Source organism: Gobio gobio (genome assembly GCF_949357685.1).
Source record: "Gobio gobio genome assembly, chromosome: 2".
NCBI lineage: Eukaryota > Metazoa > Chordata > Actinopteri > Cypriniformes > Gobionidae > Gobio > Gobio gobio.
The window spans coordinates 51,288,667-51,309,665 of record NC_137098.1 but is presented as its reverse complement, the minus strand read 5'-3'; the positions used below and the strand labels follow the sequence as shown (position 1 = coordinate 51,309,665).

The 20,999-nt window shown below is 40.2% G+C and overlaps 1 protein-coding gene across 1 annotated transcript in view; it reads left to right on the top strand.

The window, feature by feature from the left end:
- zanl (zonadhesin, like) overlaps window positions 1-20,999 on the top strand; it is a gene marked incomplete at both ends in the record, with an annotated part of 46,301 nt that overhangs the window by 12,749 nt on the left and 12,553 nt on the right. Inside the window, 57 exons of the mRNA XM_079838232.1 lie at window positions 132-273; window positions 780-973; window positions 1,056-1,200; window positions 1,288-1,532; window positions 1,643-1,791; window positions 1,871-1,999; window positions 2,107-2,245; window positions 2,340-2,481; window positions 2,619-2,815; window positions 2,913-3,051; window positions 3,576-3,692; window positions 3,802-3,926; window positions 4,417-4,562; window positions 5,342-5,485; window positions 5,590-5,697; window positions 5,806-5,975; window positions 6,359-6,561; window positions 6,721-6,862; window positions 7,364-7,557; window positions 7,641-7,785; window positions 7,881-8,125; window positions 8,236-8,384; window positions 8,464-8,592; window positions 8,700-8,838; window positions 8,928-9,069; window positions 9,207-9,403; window positions 9,501-9,639; window positions 10,389-10,505; window positions 10,615-10,739; window positions 11,226-11,371; window positions 11,563-11,706; window positions 11,811-11,918; window positions 12,027-12,196; window positions 12,581-12,783; window positions 12,943-13,084; window positions 14,095-14,339; window positions 14,450-14,598; window positions 14,678-14,806; window positions 14,906-15,044; window positions 15,134-15,275; window positions 15,413-15,609; window positions 15,707-15,845; window positions 16,370-16,486; window positions 16,596-16,720; window positions 17,126-17,271; window positions 17,463-17,606; window positions 17,711-17,818; window positions 17,927-18,096; window positions 18,480-18,682; window positions 18,842-18,983; window positions 19,336-19,416; window positions 19,508-19,701; window positions 19,784-19,928; window positions 20,016-20,260; window positions 20,371-20,519; window positions 20,599-20,727; window positions 20,827-20,965. Coding sequence (XP_079694358.1) covers window positions 132-273; window positions 780-973; window positions 1,056-1,200; window positions 1,288-1,532; window positions 1,643-1,791; window positions 1,871-1,999; window positions 2,107-2,245; window positions 2,340-2,481; window positions 2,619-2,815; window positions 2,913-3,051; window positions 3,576-3,692; window positions 3,802-3,926; window positions 4,417-4,562; window positions 5,342-5,485; window positions 5,590-5,697; window positions 5,806-5,975; window positions 6,359-6,561; window positions 6,721-6,862; window positions 7,364-7,557; window positions 7,641-7,785; window positions 7,881-8,125; window positions 8,236-8,384; window positions 8,464-8,592; window positions 8,700-8,838; window positions 8,928-9,069; window positions 9,207-9,403; window positions 9,501-9,639; window positions 10,389-10,505; window positions 10,615-10,739; window positions 11,226-11,371; window positions 11,563-11,706; window positions 11,811-11,918; window positions 12,027-12,196; window positions 12,581-12,783; window positions 12,943-13,084; window positions 14,095-14,339; window positions 14,450-14,598; window positions 14,678-14,806; window positions 14,906-15,044; window positions 15,134-15,275; window positions 15,413-15,609; window positions 15,707-15,845; window positions 16,370-16,486; window positions 16,596-16,720; window positions 17,126-17,271; window positions 17,463-17,606; window positions 17,711-17,818; window positions 17,927-18,096; window positions 18,480-18,682; window positions 18,842-18,983; window positions 19,336-19,416; window positions 19,508-19,701; window positions 19,784-19,928; window positions 20,016-20,260; window positions 20,371-20,519; window positions 20,599-20,727; window positions 20,827-20,965 — 8,787 coding nt within the window. The remainder of the gene's footprint in view (window positions 1-131; window positions 274-779; window positions 974-1,055; window positions 1,201-1,287; window positions 1,533-1,642; window positions 1,792-1,870; window positions 2,000-2,106; window positions 2,246-2,339; window positions 2,482-2,618; window positions 2,816-2,912; window positions 3,052-3,575; window positions 3,693-3,801; window positions 3,927-4,416; window positions 4,563-5,341; window positions 5,486-5,589; window positions 5,698-5,805; window positions 5,976-6,358; window positions 6,562-6,720; window positions 6,863-7,363; window positions 7,558-7,640; window positions 7,786-7,880; window positions 8,126-8,235; window positions 8,385-8,463; window positions 8,593-8,699; window positions 8,839-8,927; window positions 9,070-9,206; window positions 9,404-9,500; window positions 9,640-10,388; window positions 10,506-10,614; window positions 10,740-11,225; window positions 11,372-11,562; window positions 11,707-11,810; window positions 11,919-12,026; window positions 12,197-12,580; window positions 12,784-12,942; window positions 13,085-14,094; window positions 14,340-14,449; window positions 14,599-14,677; window positions 14,807-14,905; window positions 15,045-15,133; window positions 15,276-15,412; window positions 15,610-15,706; window positions 15,846-16,369; window positions 16,487-16,595; window positions 16,721-17,125; window positions 17,272-17,462; window positions 17,607-17,710; window positions 17,819-17,926; window positions 18,097-18,479; window positions 18,683-18,841; window positions 18,984-19,335; window positions 19,417-19,507; window positions 19,702-19,783; window positions 19,929-20,015; window positions 20,261-20,370; window positions 20,520-20,598; window positions 20,728-20,826; window positions 20,966-20,999) is intronic.

Here is a 20,999-nt window from a genome sequence, read left to right as displayed (position 1 = left end):
GCAAAGTTACTTATAGTTAGTAGAATGTCTAAAGTGGACTATCAAAATAAAGTGTTACCAAATATTGAGTTCAACATTCATGAAACCACTGCAAAAATGACACACATTCCTATCAATGTGGCCATGTTTAGGTGAATGAGAGCTGGTATCTGGAGGGCTGTATGCAGAAGTGTACATGTGAGGGTGGAGGAACTATTCAGTGTTACAACACCAGCTGTCTTCCTACTGAGACCTGCCAACTTGAAGATGGAGACTATGTCTGCAATCCACTTGGTAACAATTATAGTACTGGTTTATACATAAAAAAGTTTTTAATACATGTACTTGTACATTTATTTACACATATTATCACACCATGAATTTACACACGCAGTTATACACAGACCAATTAAGACTCCTGACAGATCTGGAACTAATATTTCTAATTAAATTGTATATGTCTCTTTATATTTAAGAATTTGTTCTGTCTCTACGGACCCTCATTGTCTCCTTTGATAATAAAGTACACAACTTCATGGTTACCTCCTCCTGCACTATCAAGAGTGAACTGCTAATGATTGTTTTCTTGCTTGATTTTAGCAACAACAACACCTAAGCCATCTACACCCCAATCCACTACACCTAAACCAACAACACCGAGTCCATCAACTCCTAAAACAACAACACCCAAGCCAACTACTCCACCAGGTAAGTTAAACTTTCTCATTTTTTCCTTATAAAAGTCTATCAAGAAATTCCAATGTTTGTATAGCTAAACAAGCCTTCATGTCTTCCAACAGTGAACTGCCCTCCAGACTCTGAATACATTGATTGCGGCCCAGCCTGTATTCCTTCCTGTGCAGAACCCTCCACCAACTGCTCTGGTTCTTGCATCAGCGGCTGCTTCTGTAAACCAGGATTTGTTTTCCGTGGCCGGCGCTGTGTTCCTATTGAGCAGTGTGGGTGCCTGGATAAAGAAAACAATTACTTTGAGGTACAAAAGTTGTGAGGCTGCATTTTTATCCTGTTTTGGGACCTAAGCCTTTGCTTTAAACTTGGTCTGTATTTATGCTCAGCCTGGGGAGATCATATTTGGAAATGGCTGTTCCAAGTTGTGTCGCTGTGCTGGCAACTACACGTTCGACTGTGTGGACAACACCTGTGACCCTGTGACAGAAGAATGTCGGGAGGTTGGTGGAGTGCACGGCTGCTACCCTAAAGGTAATGTAAAAAACATCCACAACAATCTTTCCTTAAACTATTTTTTTGAATTTATATCTTTGACACCAAGATATTTTTCTCTCACAGGAACCTCCACTTGTATTGTTTCTGGTGACCCCCATTACACTACCTTTGATAAACGCCACTACGACTTCATGGGAAACTGTTCTTACCTGATGTCCGAACCTTGTAACAGCACAGATGTGCCTTACTTCGCTGTATACACAGACAATGAGAATCGCTACAACAATCCTCATATCAGCTATGTAAAAGCAGTTCATGTCCATGCGCTGGGAGTGATAGTGTCCATTCTGAAAGGAGGAACTGTGCAGGTAAGAGAAAAGAACATTAATTTCAATATTACTGCTAATGTACATATACTGTATACATCTTATTTAGAGGCACATTCAAAAGGACAGTTGTGTTTTCGGACTTTTCTCAGGTCAATGGTACCAATGTGAACATTCCTCTGAGTCCTGTCAGTGGTGTTGACATTTTTATGTCTGGCAAGCACTACACAGTGGCCTTGAACTTTGGAGTAACTGTACGTTATGATGGAAACCACTTTATGGACATTAAAGTTATCAAGGAGTGAGTATGATTCTTATAAAAGTCTTTTTAATAACAACTATTATAGCTTGATTCAATTTTAAATGTGAAAATTGTACAGCTATGAGGACAAACTTTGTGGACTGTGTGGGGACTACAACGGAGACCCTAAGGATGACTTCCAAACCCCGACTGGTGAACAGGTCCAAAGCCCCAATGACTTTGGCCACAGCTGGAACACAGACCCTAAGTAAGGCAATATGCAATGCACATACTGTTAGTTCTAAAAGACTCATCTACAGTATGTTATCTATTAATTCATATCATAGATGACTTAACTTTGATTCTGCCCTTCAGGTGTAACAAGCCAGAGGTCGACCCAACCCCAGGATGTACAGATGCTGAGCAGGATTTGTATGAAGGTCAGGCTTACTGTGGTATCATTTTGGACACCAATGGCCCATTTGCTGCTTGCCATCCAAAAGTCAACCCCAATGTGAGTGAAATCAAATCAGTTTTTAAAAAAATGCTTTAGTGTATAAATTTAACCATATAAAAAATATTTACATATCTTAACTCTGTGTGTATAGGGTTTCTTCAAAGACTGTTTATTTGATGTGTGTGAGCTGGATGGAGCTCATTCTGCATTGTGTGAAGCAATAGAGTCGTACGTCAACGAATGTCAGGACCGTGGCGTCACAATTGGACCCTGGAGAAACAGCACCTTCTGTCGTATGTCTGAAAAAATACATATTCCTAAACCATAAACTCTAACAAAAACTGCCGACATCAATGGCTTTTACTATTTCTCATACTGTCAGATAGAGTGAAGTTTATGATTAGCACTAACACACGTTCTTCCTCTCTAGCTCTGAAATGCCCACCCAACAGTCATTTTGAATCATGCGCCCCAATTTGCCAACCGTCCTGCAACCCAATTCCACCAAATCAGTGCACTGGGCCTTGTTCTGAAGGATGTGTTTGTGACCCTGGATACATCCTCAGTGCTGGCCAGTGCGTAAAAGAAGACACATGTGGCTGCAGGTATAATGGACAGTATTATCAGGTGAGGAAACTGAATGTGGTTTCGTTTAGAACAGCAATGGTTTGTTATAGTATTTTTCATCAAACTAACATTATATTTCCTCTCTGCATGGTTTTAGCCAGGTGAAGAGTTCTACACCAAGGACTGTGACCTACTGTGCAAGTGTGACCCCCCATTCGTTACCTGTAGTGCTGCTGACTGTCCACCAATGGAACAATGTGGAGTACAGGATGGCGTAATTGGGTGTTACCCAGAAGGTGAGTGCCATAATAAGGTAAACTCAGTAAATGCATTTTCATTCCTGTTTCATCCATTCATCCATCCATCCAATTTCAGTCAAGGTAAAACAATAATTTGTCTTTTTAAAATAAATGTCTGACTGAAAACCATACTAGTCCAGTTTTTGCATTATTAGCTAACGGTTTAGATGCAATTATAGCTCAGCTTTGTCCAGCAAGTAAATGCATTAATAAGACAACAACTAGCCTCATCTTTGTGTGCTGACTCTGAAATACAGATGTTATTTGTAATAAATCCTTCTTAATATTTAATTACGCATTGCTTTATGTATATTTGGCTTGAAATGGAGACTGTAGCTTGACTATGTGTGTGAACTTACTTTATATAAAAGCATGGTAGTAGGATGTTGTATTACATGCAAACAGATTATAACATCACAACAAGTTTTCATTGTTTACAAAGCGTCTGATAATATCCTATTGCACTTTATACAAACCTTAGATTAAAAATACTTAATCGTTCTCTTTTGGCAATCCCCCAGGATCTCAAGACTGTATTATCTCTGGTGACCCTCATTATAACACCTTTGATGGCAAATACTACAGCTTCATGGGCACTTGCACCTACACTCTGGCCCGCACCTGTAAAAACAACACTGGTAAGCAATGGCCAAAACTGTGTTAAAACTATCCACAATCAGCAGAGTTTAAATAATCCAAGTGTACAGCTTTAAAATAACTTTACTTTCCTCTCTCCTCGGTCTGCAGGCCCCTGGTTCTCCATAGAGGGTAAGAATGAAGAGAGAGGAATTTCTGGCGTTTCTTACCTGAGGAAACTGTACGTGACTGTTGATGGTGTCACTGTGACAATGATGAAAAACAGGAAAACTCTGGTCAGTATCCACAGCAGCTGCCATCATTAAACCACCATTAAAATCACTCTGTAATCTTGAGATAAATAATTAAGATTTTAAGTCAACAGCTAAACTATATTTTAGATTTTCTGACATTTAAATCTCTGAGATTAAGTAAATTAACATAATAGTTTTCATCTTAAATACTTTCGTTCAGTTGTTCCTAATCTATCCCTCTGTCCATTTTCAGTTTTCCAAGAATAATCTTTTTTTTTTTTTTTATCAAAAGAAACTCACAGTTCTTATTATGGAATTAAGTACATGAAAGCAATAGTTATGAAACACTCCTAAATATATTATTTTAGCTGTTCCTAATCTGTTCATAGTCACAATATCTCGGTCCATTTTCATTTCATCAAGAATAATCTTTCCTATACAACAAAATAAAAAAATCCCACAGTTCTTCTAGTCAGAGCTAATATTATTCTTCAGTCCATCTCTATTGTTTATCTCTTTTTCACACATCTAGGTAAATGGACTCAGGGTGTCCCTCCCCCACTCCCCATCTCCACTTATTTCTCTGTCTCTTGCTGGCCAATATGTAATCCTCACAACTTCGTTCGGCCTGGAGGTGAAGTGGGACGGCAACCATTACGCCAAGATCTCTGTTCCCAGGTACTGAAACTCTGAAAACAGCCTCATTGGAATATATACACAGTACATCACTGACCATTGTCAGTGTTATTTGTCAGGAAACACTAAGACCCATCATGATTCCGCAAATGAAGATCTTTTTAATGAAATCGGAGAGCTTTCTGTCCCTCCATTGACAGCCTACGCAACTACCACTTTCAAGCCCCAGAAAGATAGTAATGACATCATCAAAGTAATCCATGTGACACTAGTGGTCTAACCTGGTTATGAAGCGAGGAAAAATGCTTTGTTTGCACAAAATAACCCATAATTTACGACTTTATTTATAAAACATGAATCCCAGACGCACGTTCATGTAAAAATGTCTGCTCTCGCGTCAACACGCATGCATCATGGCACTCTCTTGGATATTTTGTAAATAAAGCTGTAAATTATGTTTGCAAAAATAAAGCACTTGTGTAACTTCAGAAAATTGAGGCTAAACCTCTGTAGTCGCATGGATTACTTTAATGATGTCTTTACTACCTTTCTGGTACTTGATAGTCACGTAGGCTGTCAATTGAGGGACAGAAAGCTCTTAGATTTCATTAAAAAAAAACGTAATTTGTGTTCCGAAGATGAACAAAAGTCTTATGGGTTTGGAACGACATGAGGATGAATAAATTATGACAGAATTTTAATTTTTAGGTGAACTGTCCCTTTAAGGGTTATAGGACTTAAAAAGTCAAAGCAACTCTGAGGAAATTAACATCTTAACATTAATCTCTCTCTCTTTGTTCCTCTCGCTCTCATTTTATCAGTTCCTACTATGACCAGATGTGTGGCCTGTGTGGAGACTACGATGGAAACCCCAACAATGATTTCACTAAGCCAGATGGTTCCCAAGTCGACAGCTCAAATCAGTTTGGTGACAGCTGGCAAACTGATGAGGATGAGGATGCAACGTCAGTACCTCTTACTTTTCTTCATTTTATCTACTGCACATGCAGCACAATGTTTTGAGGATTAGGTCGACTTCATATGTTCAATGATGATGTTGTGTTTTCAGGTGCAAGCCTGACCCTGGACCTCAACCACCCTGTGATCCTGTGCTGGAGGGTGTGGTGTCAAACCCAGATAACTGTGGGAGAATAACTGACACAACTGGACCTTTTAGGTTAGGACTTGCCAAACTATGAACTTTCCAAATTCTGCTAAAAAACAATGTCAAAAGACTTTTAGTGCTTAACCATTGTACACTTTCTCTTACATTTGCTCCTCACAGGGACTGTATAAGTGTGGTGGACCCGTTGCCTTTCTTCCAGAGTTGTGTTTTTGATATGTGCCGTTATCAAGGGCTGCAGCAGGTCCTTTGTGACCAGCTTCAAGCTTACACTGATGCTTGCCTGAGTGCAGGTGCACCTGTCTATCAGTGGAGGGAGCCAGACTTCTGCCGTGAGTCATACTCTCATATAGATTGTATCACATCGCACAAAGTGTATAATGTTTTAAACATAATAAAGCAGTTAAATTTGGCATCTTACATCCATGCAAGAATTCCATTTTACATATGCAGTAACAAGCCTGCTTTCAGCTCTCTCTTATGCACAATATACATGACTGAAATGAGTTCAGGAGGTTGGAATAGGGCAGCTAGAGTTGATCACTTACGTTAACTTTAGCCTCATTGTTTTCATATTTTATGAGGCTGTTATGACAGGAATGCCATCACTGAGGGAAGAGGACATGGGCTGGGAAAAGACATACTCCACACTGCATCCCCACTTCAGCCTTAATGTCACAGTCAGTTACTGATGCTTTACCCCATTTTTCTACAGCTCTGGTATGTCCTCCAAACAGCCATTACTCCATATGTGTGAGCTCCTGTCCAGAGACATGTCTGGGTATCAATGGACCACAGGGCTGCAGTGAGAAGTGTGTAGAGGGATGTGAGTGCGACCCTGGCTTCATCCTCAGTGACAACAAATGTGTTCCTGTTAAAGACTGCGGCTGTGTGGACCCCTCAGGCTCCTACCACCCGGTGAGTTTAAAACCAGGGCAGACCCATGGGGTTCTAGGGCCATGGACGAGATTATGAAAATAGAACCCACTGATGTAAAATTTGTCAAAATGTTGAGTTCAACATTCAGGAAACCACTGCAAAAATGACACACATTCCTATCAATGTGGCCATGTTTAGGTGAATGAGAGCTGGTATCTGGAGGGCTGTATGCAGAAGTGTACATGTGAGGGTGGAGGAACTATTCAGTGTTACAACACCAGCTGTCTTCCTACTGAGACCTGCCAACTTGAAGATGGAGACTATGCCTGCAATCCACTTGGTAACAACTGTAGTACTGGTTTATACATAATAAAGTTTTGAACACATGTACTGGTACATTTATTTACACATATTATCACACCATGTATTTACACACGCAGTTATACACAGATCAATTAAGACTCCTGACAGATCTGGAACTAATATTTCTAATTTAATTTTATCTTTCTCTTTATATATAAGAATTTGTCTCTATGGACCCTCATTGTCTCCTTTGATAATAAAGTACACAACTTCATGAGTACCTCCTCCTGCACTATCAAGAGTGAACTGCTAATGATTGTTTTCTTGCTTGATTTTAGCAACAACAACACCTAAGCCATCTACACCCCAATCCACTACACCTAAACCAACAACACCTAGTCCATCAACTCCTAAACCAACAACACCCAAGCCAACTACTCCACCAGGTAAGTTAAACTTTCTCATTTTTTCCTTATAAAAGTCTATCAAGAAATGACAATGTTTGTATAGCTAAACAAGCCTTCATGTCTTCCAACAGTGAACTGCCCTCCAGACTCTGAATACATTGATTGCGGCCCAGCCTGTATTCCTTCCTGTGCAGAACCCTCCACCAACTGCTCTGGTTCTTGCATCAGCGGCTGCTTCTGTAAACCAGGATTTGTTTTCCGTGGCCGGCGCTGTGTTCCTATTGAGCAGTGTGGGTGCCTGGATGAAGAAAACAATTACTTTGAGGTACAAAAGTTGTGAGGCTGCATTTTTAATCTTGTTCTGGGACCTAAGCCTTTGCTTTAAACTTGGTCTGTATTTATGCTCAGCCTGGGGAGATCATATTTGGAAATGGCTGTTCCAAGTTGTGTCGCTGTGCTGGCAACTACACGTTCGACTGTGTGGACAACACCTGTGACCCTGTGACAGAAGAATGTCGGGAGGTTGGTGGAGTGCACGGCTGCTACCCTAAAGGTAATGTAAAAAACATCCACAACAATCTTTCCTTAAACTATTTTTTTGAATTTTTGAATTTATATCTTTGACACCAAGATACTTTTCTCACACAGGAACCTCCACTTGTATTGTTTCTGGTGACCCCCATTACACTACCTTTGATAAACGCCGCTACGACTTCATGGGAAACTGTTCTTACCTGATGTCCGAACCTTGTAACAGCACAGATGTGCCTTACTTCGCTGTATACACAGACAATGAGAATCGCTACAACAATCCTCATATCAGCTATGTAAAAGCAGTTCATGTCCATGCGCTGGGAGTGATAGTGTCCATTCTGAAAGGAGGAACTGTGCAGGTAAGAGAAAAGAACATTAATTTCAATATTACTGCTAATGTACATATACTGTATACATCTTATTTAGAGGCACATTCATATGGACAGTTGTGTTTTCTGACTTTTCTCAGGTCAATGGTACCAATGTGAACATTCCTCTGAGTCCTGTCAGTGGTGTTGACATTTTTATGTCTGGCAAGCACTACACAGTGGCCTTGAACTTTGGAGTAACTGTACGTTATGATGGAAACCACTTTATGGACATTAAAGTTATCAAGGAGTGAGTATGATTCTTATAAAAGTCTTTTTAATAACAACTATTATAGCTTGATTCAATTTTAAATGTGAAAATTGTACAGCTATGAGGACAAACTTTGTGGACTGTGTGGGGACTACAACGGAGACCCTAAGGATGACTTCCAAACCCCGACTGGTGAACAGGTCCAAAGCCCCAATGACTTTGGCCACAGCTGGAACACAGACCCTAAGTAAGGCAATATGCAATGCACATACTGTTAGTTCTAAAAGACTCATCTACAGTATGTTATCTATTAATTCATATCATAGATGACTTAACTTTGATTCTGCCCTTCAGGTGTAACAAGCCAGAGGTCGACCCAACCCCAGGATGTACAGATGCTGAGCAGGATTTGTATGAAGGTCAGGCTTACTGTGGTATCATTTTGGACACCAATGGCCCATTTGCTGCTTGCCATCCAAAAGTCAACCCCAATGTGAGTGAAATCAAATCAGTTTGAAATGCTTTAGTGTATAAATTTAACCATATAAAAGATACTTACATATCTTAACTCTGTGTGTATAGGGTTTCTTCAAAGACTGTTTATTTGATGTGTGTGAGCTGGATGGAGCTCATTCTGCATTGTGCGAAGCATTAGAGTCGTACGTCAACGAATGTCAGGACCGTGGCGTCACAATTGGACCCTGGAGAAACAGCACCTTCTGTCGTATGTCTGAAAAAATACATATTCCTAAACCATAAACTCTAACAAAAACTGCCGACATCAATGGCTTTTACTATTTCTCATACTGTCAGATAGAGTGAAGTTTATGATTAGCACTAACACACGTTCTTCCTCTCTAGCTCTGAAATGCCCACCCAACAGCCATTTTGAATCATGCGCCCCAATTTGCCAACCGTCCTGCAACCCAATTCCACCAAATCAGTGCACTGGGCCTTGTTCTGAAGGATGTGTTTGTGACCCTGGATACATCCTCAGTGCTGGCCAGTGCGTAAAAGAAGACACATGTGGCTGCAGGTATAATGGACAGTATTATCAGGTGAGGAAACTGAATGTGGTTTTATTTGGAACAGCAATGGTTTGTTATAGTATTTTTCATCAAACTAACATGATATTTCCTCTCTGCATGGTTTTAGCCAGGTGAAGAGTTCTACACCAAGGACTGTGACCTACTGTGCAAGTGTGACCCCCCATTCGTTACCTGTAGTGCTGCTGACTGTCCACCAATGGAACAATGTGGAGTACAGGATGGCGTAATTGGGTGTTACCCAGAAGGTGAGTGCCATAATAAGGTAAACTCAGTAAATGCATTTTCATTCCTGTATCATCCATTCATTCATCCATCCAATTTCAGTCAAGGTAAAACAATAATTTGTCTTTTTAAAATAAATGTCTGACTGAAAACCATGCTAGTCCAGTTTTTGCATTATTAGCTAACGGTTTAGATGCAATCCCTTATGAAAATTAACCATGGTTTTATTGTAAAAATGTAGTTAACCATGGTTTTTTAGCTAATTGATTACCATTTATATAACCACAGTTTTACCACAAATACCATGGTTAAACTATGGTTAGAGTTGCAAAACCATGGTTAATTTGTGGTTACCATGGTTTAACTATAATAACCATGGTTTTTTGGTTTTATTTGTAGTAAAACCATGGTTCATTTTCGTAAGGGATTATAGCTCGGCTTTGTCCAGCATGTATATGCATTAATAAGACAACAACTGGCCTCATCTTTGTGTGCTGACTCTGAAAGACAGATGTTATTTGTAATAAATCCTTCTTAATATTTAATTATGCATTGATTTATGTATATTTGGCTTGAAATGGAGACTGTAGCTTGACTATGTGTGTGAACTTACTTTATATAATAGCATGGTAGAATGTTGTATTACATGCAAACAGATTATAACATCACAACAAGTTTTCATTGTTTACAAAGCGTCTGATAATATCCTATTGCACTTTATACAAACCTTAGATTAAAAATACTTTATCGTTCTCTTTTGGCAATCCCCCAGGATCTCAAGACTGTATTATCTCTGGTGACCCTCATTATAACACCTTTGATGGCAAATACTACAGCTTCATGGGCACTTGCACCTACACTCTGGCCCGAACCTGTAAAAACAACACTGGTAAGCAATGGCCAAAACTGTGTTAAAACTATCCACAATCAGCAGAGTTTAAATAATCCAAGTGTACAGCTTTAAAATAACTTTACTTTCGTCTCTCCTCGGTCTGCAGGCCCCTGGTTCTCCATAGAGGGTAAGAATGAAGAGAGAGGAATTTCTGGCGTTTCTTACCTGAGGAAACTGTACGTGACTGTTGATGGTGTCACTGTGACAATGATGAAAAACAGGAAAACTCTGGTCAGTATCCACAGCAGCTGCCATCATTAAACCACCATTAAAATCACTCTGTAATCTTGAGATAAATAATTAAGATTTTAAGTCAACAGCTAAACTATATTTTAGGTTTTCTGACATTTAAATCTCTGAGATTAAGTAAATCAACATAATAGTTTTCATCTTAAATACTTTCTTTCAGTTGTTCCTAATCTATTCCTCTGTCCATTTTCAGTTTTCAAAAAATAATCTTTTCTTTAAATCAAAAGAAACTCACAGTTCTTATAATGGAATTAAGTACATTAAAGCAATAGTTATGAAACACTCCTAAATATATTATTTTAGCTGTTCCTAATCTGTTCATAGTCACAATATCTCTATCCATTTTCATTTCCTCAAGAATAATCTTTCCTATACAACAAAATAAAAAAAATCCCACAGTTCTTCTAGTCAGAGCTAACATTATTCTTCAGTCCATCTCTATTGTTTATCTCTTTTTCACACATCTAGGTAAATGGACTCAGGGTGTCCCTCCCCCACTCCCCATCTCCACTCATTTCTCTGTCTCTTGCTGGCCAATATGTAATCCTCACAACTTCGTTCGGCCTGGAGGTGAAGTGGGACGGCAACCATTACGCCAAGATCTCTGTTCCCAGGTACTGAAACTCTGAAAACAGCCTCATTGGAATATATACACAGTACATCACTGACCTGATCCACCATTATAGTCAAGGGTTATAGGATTTGAGTAAATCCTGCAAGAGAAAAAACAAAAAGTCTCTCTAGGGAAACAAACATCTTTACATCAATCTCTCTCTCTTTATTCCTCTCTCTCTCATTTTATCAGTTCCTACTATGACCAGATGTGTGGCCTGTGTGGAGACTACGATGGAAACCCCAACAATGATTTCACTAAGCCAGATGGTTCCCAAGTCGACAGCTCAAATCAGTTTGGTGACAGCTGGCAAACTGATGAGGATGAGGATGCAACGTCAGTACCTCTTACTTTTCTTCATTTTATCTACTGCACATGCCGCACAATGTTTTGAGGATTAGGTCGACTTCATATGTTCAATGTTGATTTTGTGTTTTCAGGTGCAAGCCTGACCCTGGACCTCAACCACCCTGTGATCCTGTGCTGGAGGGTGTGGTGTCAAACCCAGATAACTGTGGGAGAATAACTGACACAACTGGACCTTTTAGGTTAGGACTTGCCAAACTATGAACTTTCCAAATTCTGCTAAAAAACAATGTCAAAAGACTTTTAGTGCTTAACCATTGTACACTTTCTCTTACATTTGCTCCTCACAGGGACTGTATAAGTGTGGTGGACCCGTTGCCTTTCTTCCAGAGTTGTGTTTTTGATATGTGCCGTTATCAAGGGCTGCAGCAGGTCCTTTGTGACCAGCTTCAAGCTTACACTGATGCTTGCCTGAGTGCAGGTGCACCTGTCTATCAGTGGAGGGAGCCAGACTTCTGCCGTGAGTCATACTCTCATATAGATTGTATCACATCGCACAAAGTGTATAATGTTTTAAACATAATAAAGCAGTTAAATTTGGCATCTTACATCCATGCAAGAATTCCATTTTACATATGAAGTAACAAGCCTGCTTTCAGCTCTCTCTAATGCACAATATAAATGATGGAAATGAGTTCAAGGAGGTTGGAATAGGGCAGCTAGAGTTGATCACTTACGTTAACTTTAGCCTCATTGTTTTCATAATTTATGAGGCTGTTATGACAGGAATGCCATCACTGAGGGAAGAGGACATGGGCTGGGAAAAGACATACTCCACACTGCATCCCCACTTCAGCCTTAATGTCACAGTCAGTTACTGATGCTTTACCCCATTTTTCTACAGCTCTGGTATGTCCTCCAAACAGCCATTACTCCATATGTGTGAGCTCCTGTCCAGAGACATGTCTGGGTATCAATGGACCACAGGGCTGCAGTGAGAAGTGTGTAGAGGGATGTGAGTGCGACCCTGGCTTCATCCTCAGTGACAACAAATGTGTTCCTGTTAAAGACTGCGGCTGTGTGGACCCCTCAGGCTCCTACCACCCGGTGAGTTTAAAACCAGGGCAGATCCATGGGATTCTAGGGCCATGGACGAGATTATGAAAATAGAACCCACTGATGTAAAATTTGTCAAAATGTTGAGTTCAACATTCAGGAAACCACTGCAAAAATGACACACATTCCTATCAATGTGGCCATGTTTAGGTGAATGAGAGCTGGTATCTGGAGGGCTGTATGCAGAAGTGTACATGTGAGGGTGGAGGAACTATTCAGTGTTACAACACCAGCTGTCTTCCTACTGAGACCTGCCAACTTGAAGATGGAGACTATGCCTGCAATCCACTTGGTAACAACTGTAGTACTGGTTTATACATAATAAAGTTTTGAACACATGTACTGGTACATTTATTTACACATATTATCACACCATGTATTTACACACGCAGTTATACACAGATCAATTAAGACTCCTTACAGATCTGGAACTAATATTTCTAATTTAATTTTATCTTTCTCTTTATATATAAGAATTTGTCTCTATGGACCCTCATTGTCTCCTTTGATAATAAAGTACACAACTTCATGGTTACCTCCTCCTGCACTATCAAGAGTGAACTGCTAATGATTGTTTTCTTGCTTGATTTTAGCAACAACAACACCTAAGCCATCTACACCCCAATCCACTACACCTAAACCAACAACACCTAGTCCATCAACTCCTAAACCAACAACACCCAAGCCAACTACTCCACCAGGTAAGTTAAACTTTCTCATTTTTTCCTTATAAAAGTCTATCAAGAAATGACAATGTTTTTATAGCTAAACAAGCCTTCATGTCTTCCAACAGTGAACTGCCCTCCAGACTCTGAATACATTGATTGCGGCCCAGCCTGTATTCCTTCCTGTGCAGAGCCCTCCACCAACTGCTCTGGTTCTTGCATCAGCGGCTGCTTCTGTAAACCAGGATTTGTTTTCCGTGGCCGGCGCTGTGTTCCTATTGAGCAGTGTGGGTGCCTGGATGAAGAAAACAATTACTTTGAGGTACAAAAGTTGTGAGGCTGCATTTTTAATCTTGTTCTGGGACCTAAGCCTTTGCTTTAAACTTGGTCTGTATTTATGCTCAGCCTGGGGAGATCATATTTGGAAATGGCTGTTCCAAGTTGTGTCGCTGTGCTGGCAACTACACGTTCGACTGTGTGGACAACACCTGTGACCCTGTGACAGAAGAATGTCGGGAGGTTGGTGGAGTGCACGGCTGCTACCCTAAAGGTAATGTAAAAAACATCCATAACAATCTTTCCTTAAACAATTTTTTTGAATTGATATCTTTGACACCAAGATATTTTTCTCACACAGGAACCTCCACTTGTATTGTTTCTGGTGACCCCCATTACACTACCTTTGATAAACGCCGCTACGACTTCATGGGAAATTGTTCTTACCTGATGTCCGAACCTTGTAACAGCACAGATGTGCCTTACTTCGCTGTATACACAGACAATGAGAATCGCTACAACAATCCTCATATCAGCTATGTAAAAGCAGTTCATGTCCATGCGCTGGGAGTGATAGTGTCCATTCTGAAAGGAGGAACTGTGCAGGTAAGAGAAAAGAACATTAATTTCAATATTACTGCTAATGTACATATACTGTATACATCTTATTTAGAGGCACATTCATATGGACAGTTGTGTTTTTCGACTTTTCTCAGGTCAATGGTACCAATGTGAACATTCCTCTGAGTCCTGTCAGTGGTGTTGACATTTTTATGTCTGGCAAGCACTACACAGTGGCCTTGAACTTTGGAGTAACTGTACGTTATGATGGAAACCACTTTATGGACATTAAAGTTATCAAGGAGTGAGTTTGGTTCTTATAAAAGTCTTTTTATTAACAACTATTATAGCTTGATTCACTTGTACATGTTATAATTTTACAGCTATGAGGACAAACTTTGTGGACTGTGTGGGGACTACAACGGAGACCCTAAGGATGACTTCCAGACCCCGACTGGTGAACAGGTCCAAAGCCCCAATGACTTTGGCCACAGCTGGAACACAGACCCTAAGTAAGGCAATATGCAATGCACATACTGTTACCACTAAAATACCTATTGTTAATTGTTAGTTCATATCATAGATGTCTTAACTTTGATTCTGCCCTTCAGGTGTAACAAGCCAGAGGTCGACCCAACCCCAGGATGTACAGATGCTGAGCAGGATTTGTATGAAGGTCAGGCTTACTGTGGTATCATATTGGACACCAATGGCCCATTTGCTGCTTGCCATCCAAAAGTCAACCCCAATGTGAGTGAAATCAAATCAGTTTGAAATGCTTTAGTGTATAAATTTAACCATATAAAAGATACTTACAGATCTTAACTCTGTGTGTATAGGGTTTCTTCAAAGACTGTTTATTTGATTTGTGTGAGCTGGATGGAGCTCATTCTGCATTGTGTGAAGCAATAGAGTCGTACGTCAACGAATGTCAGGACCGTGGCGTCACAATTGGACCCTGGAGAAACAGCACCTTCTGTCGTATGTCTGAAAAAATACATATTCCTAAACCATAAACTCTAACAAAAACTGCCGACATCAATGGCTTTTACTATTTCTCATACTGTCAGATAGAGTGAAGTTTATGATTAGCACTAACACACGTTCTTCCTCTCTAGCTCTGAAATGCCCACCCAACAGTCATTTTGAATCATGCGCCCCAATTTGCCAACCGTCCTGCAACCCAATTCCACCAAATCAGTGCACTGGGCCTTGTTCTGAAGGATGTGTTTGTGACCCTGGATACATCCTCAGTGCTGGCCAGTGCGTAAAAGAAGACACATGTGGCTGCAGGTATAATGGACAGTATTATCAGGTGAGGAAACTGAATTTGGTTTAGTTTAGAACAGCAATGGTTTGTTATAGTATTTTTCATCAAACTAACATGATATTTCCTCTCTGTATGGTTTTAGCCAGGTGAAGAGTTCTACACCAAGGACTGTGACCTACTGTGCAAGTGTGACCCCCCATTCGTTACCTGTAGTGCTGCTGACTGTCCACCAATGGAACAATGTGGAGTACAGGATGGCGTAATTGGGTGTTACCCAGAAGGTGAGTGCCATAATAGGGTAAACTCAGTAAATGAATTTTCATTCCTGTTTCATCCATTCATCCATCCATCCAATTTCAGTCAAGGTAAAACAATAATTTGTCTTTTTAAAATAAATGTCTGACTGAAAACCATACTTGTCCAGTTTTTGCATTATTAGCTAACGGTTCAGATGCAATTATAGCTCGGCTTTGTCCAGCATGTATATGCATTAATAAGACAACAACTGATCTCATCTTTGTGTGCTGACTCTGAAAGACAGATGTTATTTGTAATAAATCCTTCTTAATATTTAATTACGCATTGCTTTATGTATATTCGGCTAGACATGAAGACTGTAGCTTGACTATGTGTGTGAACTTACTTTATATAAAAGCATGGTAGTAGGATGTTGTTTTACATGCAAACAGATTATAACATTACAACAAGTTTTCATTGTTTACAAAACGTCTGATAATATCCTATTGCACTTTATACAAACCTTAGATTAAAAATACTTAATCGTTCTCTTTTGGCAATCCCCCAGGATCTCAAGACTGTATTATCTCTGGTGACCCTCATTATAACACCTTTGATGGCAAATACTACAGCTTCATGGGCACTTGCACCTACACTCTGGCCCGCACCTGTAAAAACAACACTGGTAAGCAATGGCCAAAACTGTGTTAAAACTATCCACAATCAGCAGAGTTTAAATAATCCAAGTGTACAGCTTTAAAATAACTTTACTTTCCTCTCTCCTCGGTCTGCAGGCCCCTGGTTCTCCATAGAGGGTAAGAATGAAGAGAGAGGAATTTCTGGCGTTTCTTACCTGAGGAAACTGTACGTGACTGTTGATGGTGTCACTGTGACAATGATGAAAAACAGGAAAACTCTGGTCAGTATCCACAGCAGCTGCCATCATTAAACCACCATTAAAATCACTCTGTAATCTTGAGATAAATAATTAAGATTTTAAGTCAACAGCTAAACTATATTTTAGTCTCTCTTATATTATAATCTCTGGGATTTAAGTAAATTCAAACGATAGTTTTCATCTGAAACATTTTCATTCAGTTGTTCCTAAGCTAAGTACATGAAAGCAATAGTTATGAAACACTCCTAAATATATTATTTTAGCTGTTCCTAATCTGTTCAGTCACAATATCTCGGTCCATTTTAATTTCCTCACGAATAATCTTTCCTATACAACAAGATAAAAAAAATCCCACAGTTCTTCTAGTCAGAGCTAACATTATTCTTCAGTCCATCTCTATTGTTTATCTCTTTTTCACACATCTAGGTAAATGGACTCAGGGTGTCCCTCCCCCACTCCCCATCTCCACTCATTTCTCTGTCTCTTGCTGGCCAATATGTAATCCTCACAACTTCGTTCGGCCTGGAGGTGAAGTGGGACGGCAACCATTACGCCAAGATCGCAGTTCCCAGGTACTGAAACTCTGAAAACAGCCTCATTGGAATATATACACAGTACATCACTGACCTGATCCACCATTATAGTCAAGGGTTATAGGATTTGAGTAAATCCTGCAAAAGAAAAAACAAAAAGTCTCTCTAGGGAAACAAACATCTTTACATCAATCTCTCTCTCTTTATTCTTTTCTCTCTCATTTTATCAGTTCCTACTATGACCAGATGTGTGGCCTGTGTGGAGACTACGATGGAAACCCCAACAATGATTTCACTAAGCCAGATGGTTCCCAAGTCGACAGCTCAAATCAGTTTGGTGACAGCTGGCAAACTGATGAGGATGAGGATGCAACGTCAGTACCTCTTACTTTTCTTCATTTTATCTACTGCACATGCCGCACAATGTTTTGAGGATTAGGTCGACTTCATATGTTCAATGTTGATGTTGTGTTTTCAGGTGCAAGCCTGACCCTGGACCTCAACCACCCTGTGATCCTGTGCTGGAGGGTGTGGTGTCAAACCCAGATAACTGTGGGAGAATAACTGACACAACTGGACCTTTTAGGTTAGGACTTGCCAAACTATGAACTTTCCAAATTCTGCTAAAAAACAATGTCAAAAGACTTTTAGTGCTTAACCATTGTACACTTTCTCTTACATTTGCTCCTCACAGGGACTGTATAAGTGTGGTGGACCCGTTGCCTTTCTTCCAGAGTTGTGTTTTTGATATGTGCCGTTATCAAGGGCTGCAGCAGGTCCTTTGTGACCAGCTTCAAGCTTACACTGATGCTTGCCTGAGTGCAGGTGCACCTGTCTATCAGTGGAGGGAGCCAGACTTCTGCCGTGAGTCATACTCTCATATAGATTGTATCACATCGCACAAAGTGTATAATGTTTTAAACATAATAAAGCAGTTAAATTTGGCAACTTACATCCATGCAAGAATAACATTTTACATATGCAGTAAAAAGCCTGCTTTCAGCTCTCTCTAATGCACAGTATAAATGATTGAAATGAGTTCAGGAGGTTGGAATAGGGCAGCTAGAGTTGATCACTTACGTTAACTTTAGCCTCATTGTTTTCATAATTTATGAGGCTGTTATGACAGGAATGCCATCACTGAGGGAAGAGGACATGGGCTGGGAAAAGACATACTCCACACTGCATCCCCACTTCAGCCTTAATGTCACAGTCAGTTACTGATGCTTTACCCCATTTTTCTACAGCTCTGGTATGTCCTCCAAACAGCCATTACTCCATATGTGTGAGCTCCTGTCCAGAGACATGTCTGGGTATCAATGGACCACAGGGCTGCAGTGAGAAGTGTGTAGAGGGATGTGAGTGCGACCCTGGCTTCATCCTCAGTGACAACAAATGTGTTCCTGTTAAAGACTGCGGCTGTGTGGACCCCTCAGGCTCCTACCACCCGGTGAGTTTAAAACCAGGGCAGATCCATGGGATTCTAGGGCCATGGACGAGATTATGAAAATAGAACCCACTGATGTAAAATTTGTCAAAATGTTGAGTTCAACATTCAGGAAACCACTGCAAAAATGACACACATTCCTATCAATGTGGCCATGTTTAGGTGAATGAGAGCTGGTATCTGGAGGGCTGTATGCAGAAGTGTACATGTGAGGGTGGAGGAACTATTCAGTGTTACAACACCAGCTGTCTTCCTACTGAGACCTGCCAACTTGAAGATGGAGACTATGTCTGCAATCCACTTGGTAACAATTATAGTACTGGTTTATACATAATAAAGTTTTGAACACATGTACTGGTACATTTATTTACACATATTATCACACCATGAATATACACACATGTAGAATACAGAAACCCATTGAGACTCCTGGCAGATCTGGAACTAATATTTCTCATTTCATTTTATCTGTCTCTTAATATATAAGAATTTGTTCTGTCTCTACTGACCCTCATTGCCTCCTTTGATAATAAAGTACACAACTTCATGAGTACCTCCTATTGCACTATCAAGAAATCACAATGTTTGTATAGCTAACAACCCTTCATGTCTTTCAACATTGAACTGTTATTGATTGTTTTCTTGCTTGATTTTAGCAACTCCACCAACACCTAAGCCATCTACATCCCAACCCACTACACCTAAACCAACAACACCCAAGCCAACTACTCCACCAGGTAAGTTAAACTTGTTCTATTTTCCTTATAAAAGTCTATCAAGAAATGACAATGTTTTTATAGCTAAACAAGCCTTCATGTCTTCCAACAGTGAACTGCCCTCCAGACTCTGAATACATTGATTGCGGCCCAGCCTGTATTCCTTCCTGTGCAGAACCCTCCACCAACTGCTCTGGTTCTTGCATCAGCGGCTGCTTCTGTAAACCAGGATTTGTTTTCCGTGGCCGGCGCTGTGTTCCTATTGAGCAGTGTGGGTGCCTGGATAAAGAAAACAATTACTTTGAGGTACAAAAGTTGTGAGGCTGCATTTTTATCCTGTTCTAGGACCTAAGCCTTTACTTTAAACTTGGTCTGTATTTATGCTCAGCCTGGTGAGATCATATTTGGAAATGGCTGTTCCAAGTTGTGTCGCTGTGCTGGCAACTACACGTTCGACTGTGTGGACAACACCTGTGATCCTGTGACAGAAGAATGTCGGGAGGTTGGTGGAGTGCACGGCTGCTACCCTAAAGGTAATGTAAAAAACATCCACAACAATCTTTCCTTAAACTATTTTTTTGAATTGATATCTTTGACACCAAGATATTTTTCTCACACAGGAACCTCCACTTGTATTGTTTCTGGTGACCCCCATTACACTACCTTTGATAAACGCCGCTACGACTTCATGGGAAACTGTTCTTACCTGATGTCCGAACCTTGTAACAGCACAGATGTGCCTTACTTCGCTGTATACACAGACAATGAGAATCGCTACAACAATCCTCATATCAGCTATGTAAAAGCAGTTCATGTCCATGCGCTGGGAGTGATAGTGTCCATTCTGAAAGGAGGAACTGTGCAGGTAAGAGAAAAGAACATTAATTTCAATATTACTGCTAATGTACATATACTGTATACATCTTATTTAGAGGCACATTCATATGGACAGTTGTGTTTTCTGACTTTTCTCAGGTCAATGGTACCAATGTGAACATTCCTCTGAGTCCTGTCAGTGGTGTTGACATTTTTATGTCTGGCAAGCACTACACAGTGGCCTTGAACTTTGGAGTAACTGTACGTTATGATGGAAACCACTTTATGGACATTAAAGTTATCAAGGAGTGAGTATGATTCTTATAAAAGTCTTTTTATTAACAACTATTATAGCTTGATTCACTTGTACATGTGATAATTTTACAGCTATGAGGACAAACTTTGTGGACTGTGTGGGGACTACAACGGAGACCCTAAGGATGACTTCCAGACCCCGACTGGTGAACAGGTCCAAAGCCCCAATGACTTTGGCCACAGCTGGAACACAGACCCTAAGTAAGGCAATATGCAATGCACATACTGTTACCACTAAAATACCTATTGTTAATTGTTAGTTCATATCATAGATGACTTAACTTTGATTCTGCCCTTCAGGTGTAACAAGCCAGAGGTCGACCCAACCCCAGGATGTACAGATGCTGAGCAGGATTTGTATGAAGGTCAGGCTTACTGTGGTATCATATTGGACACCAATGGCCCATTTGCTGCTTGCCATCCAAAAGTCAACCCCAATGTGAGTGAAATCAAATCAGTTTGAAATGCTTTAG